Source organism: Saimiri boliviensis, chromosome 6, assembly GCF_048565385.1.
Source record: "Saimiri boliviensis isolate mSaiBol1 chromosome 6, mSaiBol1.pri, whole genome shotgun sequence".
NCBI classification, from domain to species: domain Eukaryota; kingdom Metazoa; phylum Chordata; class Mammalia; order Primates; family Cebidae; genus Saimiri; species Saimiri boliviensis.
The window spans coordinates 69,071,882-69,083,953 of NC_133454.1; the positions used below are offsets into that span (position 1 = coordinate 69,071,882).

Sequence of the window (12,072 nt, forward strand, 5' to 3'; positions counted from 1 at the left end):
CTGGTTTTTATGTGTACACACTGCCTCCACCTGGCCTCAGTTTCTCTGCCTGAAAACTGAGGACTTCGACGGTGCTCTTTAACAGGCTGTTGAAGGCTCCCGCAGATGATGGAGGAGGACGGGTCTGGACACTAGAGCACAGTCCGGGGAGGAAAAGTGACCTGCCAGGACCCACCAGAGCGGACCGCCGTGGTGCGGGGAACCCCCTCCGCGGCCGCCCCAGGGCCAGCGAAGGGTCATTTCCTTCCGCATTCAGCCCCGCCGTCACCTCTCCTGTTTGCCCCCGCGTTAAGTGCGGCGGCGCCAGCAGCTGGGAAATCGGGGCCCGGCCGGATTTCCTCTGCGGACCTGAGGCTGCTAGAGCCACCGCGCCCCCCTCCGGACCCCGTGGGGCTGCGAACTGCACGTGCCGCGACCACCGGGACGGGCCTCTCCCGCGGCGCTTCCTCTCCAACCCCTCTCCCTCCCGCCCCTGGGCCCCCGCCCCTTCCCAGCCGACGTCCCAGGGTGGTGAAGCGGATTCCCCGCCCCACCCCGTCCCGTCGGCTCCGGATAAACCGAGGCACGGGCCGGGCGCTAGGACCCCGCAGCCTCGCCAGAGGGGGGGCGTGGCGTGGCGGGCGCGCGTGAGAGGTATTTAAATTGCGGCCGGAGCGCGGGGCTCCCGTGGGGCACCCGAGCGGCCTGCGCCTCCTCGGGCCGTGACCCCGGGGTCTGGCGCGGGGTGGGACCCGGGGGCGAGTTTGCGCAAAATGTGCGGAGGCTGCCCGGGAGAGGAGCTGCGGCCGCGCTGAGCCAGGTAGGAGCCGCCGGACGGGCGAGGCCGGCCGCCCCTCGGGGGTCGCACTGTCGAGCGCCCCTTGCGATCGCAGGCCCGGAGCTGGTCCGACGGGACGCCCCCTCAAAACCTCCCCTCCCGCTGCCCACACTGCGCGCATGGAGCCGTGGCAGACCCTCCCTCGATCACGGGGAGGCCGCCAAGGCTCGGGTCTCGGCGCATCTTTCCCGCAAAGGGGTGAGGCTGGCGTTCCCATTTGACAGCTGGGAAAAAATGGCCCGAAGACCGGGACTTGCCCAGGAACACACAGCTAGGCAAGGGCAGACTGGGATTTGAATTCAGATTTTCTGCAACGCTCCCATCCTGGCTAGGCGTGGTGCTGCCCATCCCACAACACTAGATGGCCTGCCCACCTCTCGTAGTGGGGTGAGGGGCACCTACCGCTCTCCAAGGGGCTCTGAAGCCAGCCTTCTTCATGGGTGGTAAGATGTAAGGGACTCCCACCCCCACCCCGAGCTGCCTGAAATTCCGCCATCACAGCCACATTCCTTTGGGTTAAGGTCTAATTCCCCCGTGGGATGCACATGTCTCCAAAACGAGGCTTGCCCTTAGTGATTCACTGCTCGACAGGAACGTCCGCACAGCTCTCCCAGGACCCCACTCTGCCAGTAAGTCAGCTGAGGCCGAGAGGAGGGAGAGAGAGGACCTCCCAGCCCAGACTGTGAGCTAGTCAGCCCTACTCCTGCGTGGGAGGGGTCGTTAGCAGGGCTTAGGGAAGGAGACCTTGGTCTGGTATCGTGGAAACATTTGTTCTGGAGGCAGATGAACTGGATTCTGATCCTGACTCTGCTATTTGCTCCGTGTGTGACTTTGGGTAAGTCACCTCTCTGAGCCTCCTTTTCGTCATGGGCAAAAGAAGACAGTTCTGTAGCGGGGAGTTGGCTCAGCATGTGCTAGAGAAAACACAGGATTCAGGTCATGTAGACCTGGATAAATCCCTGCTCCAAAGCCCTTATGAGCTGGGCAACTCTGAGGGTAAGTCACTTCACTTTTCGGAACCTCAGTTTTCTCATCCGTAAAATGGGAATTACAGTAATTGCCTCAATAGGTGATTGTGAGAATTAAATGAGATGATATAGGTCAAGTGCTTAGAAGACTGTCTAACATTCTTAAATGTAGGGCTTATTGTGATAGTTATCTTGCCCCCTGTACCCTCGCTCTCTCTTTCTCTCTCTCTCTCTCTCTCTCTTTTTCTCTCTCTCTCTCTCATACACACACACACACACACACACACACACACACACACACACAGTCTTTGGCACTTTTCTGAGTTGGACTCCTGAGATGTCTCGTGCCTCCTCTTGCCCAGTCCACTTGTCTGCAGGCTTGGGGCCTCCCCAGTGAGCATGCCTCACCTGAGATGCTCAGCCCTGCGAGGGTCACTGTACCAGCTGGGAAGGACAGTGAGGACACAGGGCACATTTGCCGCCATTCTTTGCCTGATCATCACAATAGTTGGGGCTGGCCAGCGACAGAACTGGACGAGATTCAATGCAGCCATCTTCATCCAAAGCTCATCACTAACGGGTTCCACAGTCAAAGACACTGACCTCAAAAGCCCTGTAAATGCCGTTTCTCCTGCAGCATCCTTCAGATGCTGAGGGGAATAGGCAGAGGGGAAGCGGTTCAGCACGTGCTCAGGGAGCACCCACTGTGGGCGGCCGAGAGTGTGGATTTGAAGGGCACAGACCCAGGAGCCAGGCTTGCCTGGGCCAGCGGCTCCTTAACCACGTGACCTCAGGCATAGTACCTAAGATCTCTGAGCCTTCCTTCTCCCTTCTGTAAAATGATCATGGAACCAAGTCATTGAATGTTTGTGAGGATGGAATGAGTTCATGCCTCGAAAGGGCCGAGAAGAGGGCCTAGTGCATAATGAGGGTTCTGTAAGTGGCATCTCATTTGATTCTCAACAAAACCTGGTGTGGCTGCCATTAACCTCAAATGAGGAAACTGAGGCTCAGAGAGGTGAAATGACTTGTAAGATCACACAGCAGGAAGGTAGAGGAGACAAGATGGAGCAGTCGGATGTGGGTGACTCTGAGTCTGGTCCTCTTGGAAGGCTTCCTGTGTCCCTCTTTAAGACTCTCTGTCTGTATCACTGTTGCTTCTTTTTTATGTTCCATTTTTTTTTGAGCTCCCAGTTCCCAGCACAGAGCCAGACCTGAGGAGGCATTCAGTAAAGGTGTGAATGAATGAATGAATGAATGAAATTCATGGATGGATTTGTATGTCCCTAGCACTTGGCTCATGTCCTCAGTGAGGGAGTGAGGGAGCCTCCAGCAGCACTGGGATTTGACCCTGCTGAGGGCCTGTGCGTGGTCCCTTAACCCCACCCCTGGCTGCTCGTAGAGTAAAGGGCTGGCCCAGGAGGCTGGAGTGTGGCTTCAGTGAAAGTACAGAGCCTGCCAGGCTGTTCCTGGGGAAGTCCGCAGAGCAGTGCTGGGGCAGCACAGGCCTCCTGTGGGGCTTCCTGTCAAGGCCTGGGCCCAGCCTTGAACAATGGCAAGGGCCAGAGAATCAAAGAGCAAAATACGAGGCGGGGTGAGTGGGCAGAAAACAAGGAATCTATATAGAGACTGAGGAGTTGGGATGGAGGACATCTGTGACCTGGGTGGAAATATATAGTCAGAGGCCCACCCTCCAAGCCCCCTATCCACCCCCATACCCCCAACCCCTGGCACTGAGCATGGCCCAGGGCAACCCTTAGGGTCCGTCAGCCTCTGTGCATCACCTCCAGGCTGTCTTCCACCAGGTGGGGTCTTTTGAAAACCCCATCTGACTAAGTCACATGCCGTTTTTAAACTCTTGCTTCCCCTGGGTAAGGGACCGACTCCTTCGCCTGGGTGAGAGGCCTTTTGTGATGGGCTGCAGGCCCATTTCCCACCTGCTCCCTGCCCTTCTCCAGACACTTTTATTCCAGCTCCAGCCATGCTCTGGGGTTCCCCAAGGACAGGCACGGAGTGGGTGGGCATGGGGGCTGGCAGTGGGAAGGAGCTAGGCGTCTTACACTGTTCCCCTTTCCTCTCCCCCTATACAGAGCCATGAGCCCCCAGATCCTGCTGCTCCTGGCCCTGCTGACCCTAGGCCTGGCTGCACAACTCCAAGACAAAGTGCCCTGTAAGATGGTAAGATGCTCTACCCAGACAGGGTGAGGGCCACCCCCACCTCCGTGCCCTAGGGTGTGCTAGTGCCCCAGCCCCAGAAGCCAGGACTTAGAAGAGTCAGGAGAGGAAAGGCAATGCACCTTGCATTTAATGAGCACCTACTGAAATGTTTAAATACCTTGTTTACCCAACAGTCCTACCGGGTAAGCCCCATTATTCTCATTTTGCAAAGGAGGAGACTGAGGCTTGGAGAAGTGTGACTTGTCCAAGGTCATTCAGCCGGGAACAGTGATTAGACTGTATTCCCCCAAGCTCTTCCCATGAGCACTAGGCCCAGCTAGAATGATATATGTGTGGGGAATTTGGGGTAGGCCAGCTGGGAGCTTCTCTGTGCTAATTCCCCTTGGGGACAAATCCCCCTCCTAACTGGGCTCCCTGACTTGGGACTTCTCACTGGGATGCCTCTCACTCCTTACTGCCCAGGTTGAATGCTACCGTCTCCAGGAAGCCTCCCGAGCCCCCTCCCAGGCTGACCTAGTCTGGTCACGCCCTTCCTCTGGGCTCCTTCGGTCCCCAGGCTTCCCTCTATCTCAACACTGAGCAGACTGAGCACGTGGAGTGGTTGGTGAATGGGTCCAAGCCCGTCTCACCTACCAGACCATGAACTTCCTCAGGGCAAGGAGAGCAAGGACCAACTTTGATTTGCTTCTGTTCCTTTTCTCTGCCCCAAGCCAGAAACTAGTCACAAAGTTTTTTGGTTTTTGGTTTTTGGTTTTTTTGAAATGGAGTCTCACTCTGTCACCCAAGCTGGAGTGCAATGGCACAGTCTCAGCTCACTGCAACCTCCACCTCTCAAGTTCAAGCGATTCTCCTGCCTCAGCCTCCTAAGTAGCTGGGACTGTAGGCATGTGCCACCACACCCGGCTAATTTTTGTATTTTTAGTAGAGACGGTGTTTCACTATGTTGGCCAGGCTGGTCTTGAACTCCTGACCTCGTGAGCCACCCGCCTCAGCCTCTCCAAGTGCTTGGATTACAGGCGTGAGCCACGGCGCCTGGACTCCTAAAGTTGTTGTGATCCTATGAGATACAGGGAAAAGAGAACACGTAGGTCCACTGTAAGGCCAGGCAGTCACTGAGGTCAAGGCCAGAGCCTGGCTGGAAAAGGACAGGCCCTCCAGAAGCCGCTCTTGGACCTGAGACCCAAAGAAACTTATGACACTCAACAGGCAGCTGCTTCAGGAGGCAGGAGGTGCTGGCAGCTGCCTGCCCGCAGCCCTTCCCTGGGGGTGAAATGTCTCCTGTTGCCACCACTCTTCCTGCTCTTCAGAGCCCTTCTAACATTCCTGGAGCCCAGAATTACGGGCAGAGAAGGCCTCAGGCATCACCAAATACAAACACACATTCTACCTCAGGGAGACGAGGCCCGGAGGGGAAGGTCTTGACCACCCAACAGGCCGAGGGAAAGCGGGTGAGTTTTGGAGTCTGGGGAAATGAGATAATAGATAGGAAAGCGCGTCCTGAACCAGCATGGGGAGAATACACACAGGAGCTGAGAAGACACGTGACCTACCAGGGACCTGCGAACCCAGCCCTCCTTGACTGCCTGGTGTCTCTCCTTACCTGGTGTTCCTCCATGTGATGAGGTGGTGAATGGAGTTGGATGGCAAGTCTTTGCTTCTCAAAAGGAATCTGGGCAGTGGCATCCTGATAGCCCAGGACAGTGGGTGGGAGTGCTAAACTCTGGCAAAGGGCCAATTCCTCCAATTCCCTCCCACTGTAAGTCAGGCAATGCTGGGAGCTCAGAGCTGAAGGAGGCATGGGGACCCCAGAAGTGCAGCTCTGAGCACCGCCCTGGCCTTCGAGCCCTTCCTGGACTGAACTGGAGAGCTGGGCCTCCCAGTGTAGCCCTGCCTACGAGCAGACCCTACTCACCTTGGGGCTCTCAGGTGGAAGCACAGAGCTAGACCAGGAGAGGAACAGGCCTTTGTTCCTTCCCTACCAGCTCAGCCACTGACTCACTGTGACTTCGTGCAAGTCACTGCCATCTTCAGGCCTCAGTGTCCCCTTCTGGGAAGTGGGCGAACTGAACTCTTCTTGCTCTAGCCGTCTTTGGCTGTATTCTTAAAATATCAATCATCTGTTTTCTTTCCTCCAAGAGAAGTAATTGATTTAGTACCTCAGACCTTTACTAAACCAATGATGTCTGGAACTCATTCGTTAGGAAAAAAATGACCTGCGAGTCAGGTCCAAGGCACCCACAGCCACCAAACCAGTCCCTGTTTGTTCTGAGCTCGCTGTCTGGCAGGTCCCCACACACACAGCCACAGTTCAGCGGGTTAGAGCTCTGAGAGGAAGCACAGTCATGGAGGGGTCCCTGGCGGAGGAGGCCATGAAGCTCAGCGTGAAGAGTTCACGTGTGGATCTGGTTGGGGATGGATGGTGTATCCAGTGCAGGGAGGAGACCCAGCGGTGGGTGTGGGAAGGCATGATGGGCAGTGGCCAGCTGTGGTCACTGCATGTGGGCTGGGGTGGGAGGTGGGGGACAGGTTGGCAGAGGCGACAAGCAGCCTCGAACGCCCTGCTGAGGGTCCCGGACTTCACCCTGGAGGGCTTTAAGCCAAGGTACCACTCAGTCAGAGTGGAGCTTTTGAGCAGCTGTCAGGCATTTAGCAGTGAATGGGTCAGAACAGGTCAGCAGAGACAGAAGCTGTGGGTGGCGAGCCTGAGCCCAGTGATTGTGGAAGTCAGACCCTTTTCTGGGAAAGACTAGGGTTCCTGGAGGCCTGAAGAGAAAAGGGAGACCTGCATTTGCACAGAAGGAGTTTGGGGCCCAGAAGGCACATCTGTGGAAGAACAAGAGTGGGGCCTTTTGTTGCTAAAAGCCTGGATTCAAATCCCAGCTCTGCTCCTCACCAGCTGGGTGATCCCTTCCCCTCACTGAGCCTAGATTTCTGTAAATAGGGGTGATCGTATCAGATGGGCAGGCTATGGTAAAAACCTATGGGACCACGGGCCTGTAAGTATCAACTAAGATGTCAAATGCTGAGTGGCTGCTGGGAAAGGACATAAGAAAGCAGAGTGGTTATGTGACTTCCTGGAGGTCACACAGCACAAGCACCGTCTTGTCACCAAAGACTGTGAATTTGGCCCTGGCCATCTTTTCCCTGCCCCTTGCCACCTCCAGGGTCCCAATCCTCTGACCCAGCCTGGGAGGAAAGCCACCCCCTACAGGGGTCAGGTAACAGCAGCAGAGAGGAGGCCACATCTGGGAAGCATCCACAAGGAAGGCAGGCCCCGGAACCCAGGCTGTGCCCACAGCACGAGAGCGTGAATGAGATCTGAGGCGGAGACCAACACAGAAACTGATGACAGAGCACAAATTACAGTTTTCCCTTTTGGAAACATTTCTCCCAAAGTGAAGAAATTCCCATCTACTACTGGAAATTTAACTATCTGTGCCCTAGAAGGGACCTAGGATGTGGAACCAGGAGCCCTGGGTCCCAGCTCTGCCCTGCTGCTCATTGGCTGGGGGTCACTCTATGGGATATACAGCTGTTTCCTGTAAGAGGGGTAATAATGAGTACAGGGTTTCTCTTTGCTAGTTCGTGTATCCTTCTGTTTATCATCTCTCCATCTATCCTCCCATGGAACCCTCGTCGAGTTCCTTCCTAATGCCCAGCACTATGCTGGGTGCCCGAGATGGATCAGGAGCCAGACAGGTCATCCAGGCATGGGGTGATCAAGCTGTGGTGAGGAAAAGTTGAGCATTCTGGGAGTCCACAGGAGAAGGGTTCCCCAGCAGGGCAGGGGTCTCATAGTCCTTCCTGGGTAAGCATGTCTGGTTTCATCCCCTGCCACGCCTACTCATGCCAGCTGTCTCCCCACCCTACCCCTCCCCAGGTAGACAAGAAGGTCTCATGCCAGGCCCTGGGCCTGCTTCAGGTCCCCTTGGGGCTTCCACCGGACACTGAGACCCTCGATCTATCTGGGAACCAGCTGCGGAGTATCCTGGTCTCTCCCCTGGGCCTCTACACGGCACTTCGTCACCTGGACCTGAGCAGCAACGAGATCAGTTCCCTCCAGCCAGGAGCCTTCCAGGCCCTGCCCCACCTGCAGCACCTCAACCTGGCCCACAACCGGCTGGCAGTGGGCACTGTACTAAGTACTGGCGGCCTGGGCCCCCTGCCACACGTGACCTCCCTGGACCTGTCTGGGAACAGCCTGTACAGCGGCCTGCTGGAGCGGCTGCTGGAGGAGGCGCCCCACCTGCATACCCTCTCACTGGCGGAGAACAGTCTGACTCGCCTCACCCAGCACACCTTCCGGGGCATGCCCACGCTAGAGCGGCTTGACCTGCATAGCAACGTGCTGATGGACATCGAGGACGGCGCCTTCGAAGCCCTGCCCAGCTTGACCCATCTCAACCTCTCCAGGAATTCCCTCACCTGCATCTCTGACTTCAGCCTCCAGCAGCTGCGGGTGCTGGACCTGAGCTGCAACAGCATCGAGACCTTTCAGACGGCCCCTAAGCCCCAGGCCGAGTTCCAGCTCACCTGGCTCGACCTGCGGGAGAACAAACTGCTCCATTTTCCTGACCTGGCCGCGTTCCCGAGACTCATCTACCTGAACATGTCCAATAACCTCATCCGGCTCCCCACAGGGCCACCCCAGCACAGCAAGGCCATCCACACACCTTCCGAGGGCTGGTCAGTCCTGCCCCTCTCAAACCCCAGGGGGAATGCCAGTGCCCACCCCCTTTCCCAGCTCTTGAATCTGGATTTGAGCTACAATGAGATTGAGCTCATCCCCGACAGCTTTCTTGAGCACCTGACCTCCCTGTGCTTCCTGAACCTCAGCCGAAACTGCTTGCGGGCTTTTGAGGCCCGGCGCTCGGGCTCCCTGCCCTGCCTGATGCTCCTGGACTTAAGCCACAATGCCCTGGAGGCACTGGAACTGGGCACCGGAACCCTGGGGTCCCTGCGGACGCTGCTCCTTCAGGGCAATGCCCTGCGGGACCTGTCCCCATACACCTTTGCCAACCTGGCCAGCCTGCAGCATCTCAACCTGCAGGGGAACCGGGTCAGCCCCTGTGGGGGTCCGGATGAGCCTGGCCCCTCCAGCTGTGTGGCCTTCTCCGGCATCTCCTCCCTCCGCAGCCTGAGCCTGGTGGATAATGAGATCGAGATGCTCAGGGCAGGGGCCTTCCTCCGCACCCCGCTGACTGAGCTGGACCTCTCTTCCAACCCTGGGCTAGTGGTGGTCAGGGGGGCCTTGGCAGGTCTGGAGGCCTCCTTGGAGGTCCTGGCACTACAGGGCAATGGGCTGGCGGTCCTGCAGGTGGACCTGCCCTACTTCAGCTGCCTCAAGCGGCTAAATCTTGCCGAGAACCGCCTGAGCCACCTTCCCGCCTGGACACAGGCCGTGTCACTGGAGGTGTTGGACCTGCGGAACAACAGCTTCAGCCTCCTGCCAGGCAGTGCCATGGGAGGCCTGGAGCCCAGCCTCCGGCGCCTCTACCTGCAGGGGAATCCACTCAGCTGCTGCGGCAATGGCTGGCTGGCAGCCCAGCTGCACCAGGGCCGAGTGGACGTGGACGCCACCCAGGACCTGATCTGCCGCTTCAGCTCCCAGGAGGAGGTGTCTCTGAGCCACGTGCGTCCCGAGGACTGTGAGAAGGGGGGGCTCAAGAACATCAACCTCATTATCATCCTCACCTTCATACTGGTCTCTGCCATCCTCCTCACCACGCTGGCCACCTGCTGCTGCCTCCGCCGGCAGAAGTTTAACCAACAATATAAAGCCTGAAGAAGCCGGGAGATGCTCTAGGTCAGTGCAGGAGCCTGAGGTACAGAGAAGAGTGAGGCCTGACTCAAGGTCACACAGTGACCCAGGGTCCCAGAACGCTGGTCCCCAAATCACAGCCCAGTACTCCTTTCTCTGCCGCCTGCTGCATCAGCAGGTGACTCCCTTCCCGGGCTGCACTTTGGGTCCAGCTGTGGAAGCCAGAGGTTGGGCGGTTTCAGGGACAGCAGAGAATAATGTTGACCCATCAGATCAACAAATCTTCAATGAGCATCTATTTTGTGCTACACCCTGCTCTGGGCACTGGGAACGCTGGGAAATGAAATACATTCCTGCCCTCAAGAATCTCCCAGTCTGGTGGCGGGGTTGCTGCAGAGCCACACGGTGACCACACAGTGTGCTCAGGGCCTGAGGAGTGAAGGCCCAGGGGTCTGGAGCTCGGCAGGCCCTGCTGGTTCAGGGCGGAGAGTCCAGCCCCAGCAGTGCCAGGGCCAGGGAGGGCCAAGCCCGGGAGGATTTGTCTGAGACATTTCCAAGCAGACTGTTTGTCACATCTGATAATGACTTTCAGCCGCTCTGAAAATGAAGAGCTTATGACCGAAAGAGAACTGGAGCCGTGCAAGTGTGTCTTGGATCCGGTGCTGTTAGGTGGCCTGTGGTGGCTCCAGCAGGGTCTGGTTAAGGGGTCCAGCCCAGTACTGGGCCATTCCATCTCCTGCTCTGGACAGGCCCTCTCTCTACCTGGTGCTCTCATGTTGCACACCCTGACCCTAGTACTGCTCTAAGCCCCGCCCTGCCCAGCCCCACTTCTCCGTCCCAGCCCCACCTTGGCTGCTGCGCCAAGAGCTAGAACCTTAGATGTCTGGTTCTGTTTTGCACCGAGCTTGGCAGATGTGGATGTGAATCCGAGCCTTGTGTCTGCCCCTATATGACAGCCCTTAGAGGTTGGTATTTTATCCCTATTTTGTAAAAGAGGAAACTGAAGTTCTGCAAATCTCCCTCCAGGGCCCCAGCTAACTAATGCCATAGGCGAGATTCAAACCCTCATCCTTCTGTATCCAGGGCCTGGATCTTTGCCACTGCAAGGGCTGCAGGCCATTAAGAGGACAGGAAGTGGTCCCACGTAGCCCAAGCAGGGTCTGGAAGCATCCTGTGCCAAGCACACCTGCTCTCTCCTCTCTCCCAGGCAGGCAGCCACGCCCTCTCCTCCTCCTTAGCTGCCCTCCTCCCCTCCTTTGCACCCTGGTGTGGCTTCGCCTATTCTCTCCTTGCTCTTGCATTCTCTCACTCCCTTTTCCTCTATTGAGCAGAGCCTGGAGTTTGAGACTATTGAATCCAGCCCCCGCCCATTGTATAGATGGAGAAACTGAGGTTCAGGAAGAGAATGAAACATACAGAGAGCTGTACAAGTCAGTGTCAGAGCCTGTGGGGCATGAAAAAGAGTCAGACCTTATTTGGTGGGGTGAGATGGGGGTTGGACCAGAGTAGTGTCCTCTCTTGGCTGTCACATCACAAGATAATGCTGGCTCCAAACTTCCTTTCTGTACGTCATCATGCAAGGATTTTTTTTTTTTTCCCTCTAAAAAAGCAGGTAGGAAGGCTCACCCAGAAAACCCCTGTCCCTCATACCATGGAGTCATGGACTGTCTGGGAAGAATGGAAGCCCTGGGACCAACCCAAGACCCTGTGTGACTGTCTTCGTCAGCTTACCTGTGCTTGACCCACAGTCTGGCTCATGATGTGCACTCAGTCATGTGTGATAAAATGAAAACATCACGTCTCCAACGTCTCCATTCCCATTTTGCAGATAAGAACACCAAGGTCCAGAGGAGTTAAGGAAGAGTCAATGGGCAGAGCCAGGGCTAGGCTCCGGTGATGCATGGGGCAGCCAGGCAGATCCAGTCCTGGCTGGGATCAGGACCACAGGTGCTACTGCACATAACGCTCTTCCTTAGGCCTGGAGGCCAAGGTATGGGTTCCCATGCCTGATCTTTGAAAACACTACACAATGCTGCTGTCAATTGTAATTCCCAGGACCCAGGACCCAGGCCACAGCCCAGGCCTCGGGCCCAGCTCTGTGTATAACCTACCTGAATGTATTAAAAGCTTATTGTGGAGAAGCAGTGCGGCTGCCAGCCCCTCTTTGCTATCCGATTCGTTGTATCCACTTGAACCCTGCCCCTCAACTCCCATACGGTTGTTCAGTCCTCATGGCAAATCCCTGGGGACAGGGAGGCTCTGGGTCAGCACCACTCTGGACCTTGGAGCCTCAGCTACTAGCACAGCCCCTGCTACACCTCTGTCGCCCACACTCAACAGGTGACCCT

General features: G+C 56.8%; 1 protein-coding gene across 5 annotated transcripts; it reads left to right on the top strand.

The window, feature by feature from the left end:
- Positions 1-621: 621 nt before the first annotated feature.
- On the top strand, positions 622-11,868 carry LRRC32 (leucine rich repeat containing 32). Of its 5 annotated transcripts, none has more exons than XM_010334340.3 (4): positions 622-799; positions 3,876-3,963; positions 7,844-9,769; positions 11,337-11,868. In XM_010334340.3, the coding sequence occupies exons 2-3, from the start codon at positions 3,880-3,882 to the stop codon at positions 9,746-9,748; spliced, it is 1,989 nt and encodes a 662-aa protein (XP_010332642.1). In that variant the 5' UTR covers positions 622-799; positions 3,876-3,879; the 3' UTR covers positions 9,749-9,769; positions 11,337-11,868. The 5 variants fall into 5 exon arrangements, with proteins under 5 accessions (XP_010332642.1, XP_074256995.1, XP_074256994.1 ...); XM_074400896.1 differs by lacking the exon at positions 622-799 and adding an exon at positions 1,453-1,652; XM_074400894.1 differs by lacking the exon at positions 622-799 and adding an exon at positions 982-1,446 and having other exon boundaries at positions 7,844-11,868.
- The last annotated feature ends 204 nt before the right edge of the window (positions 11,869-12,072 follow it).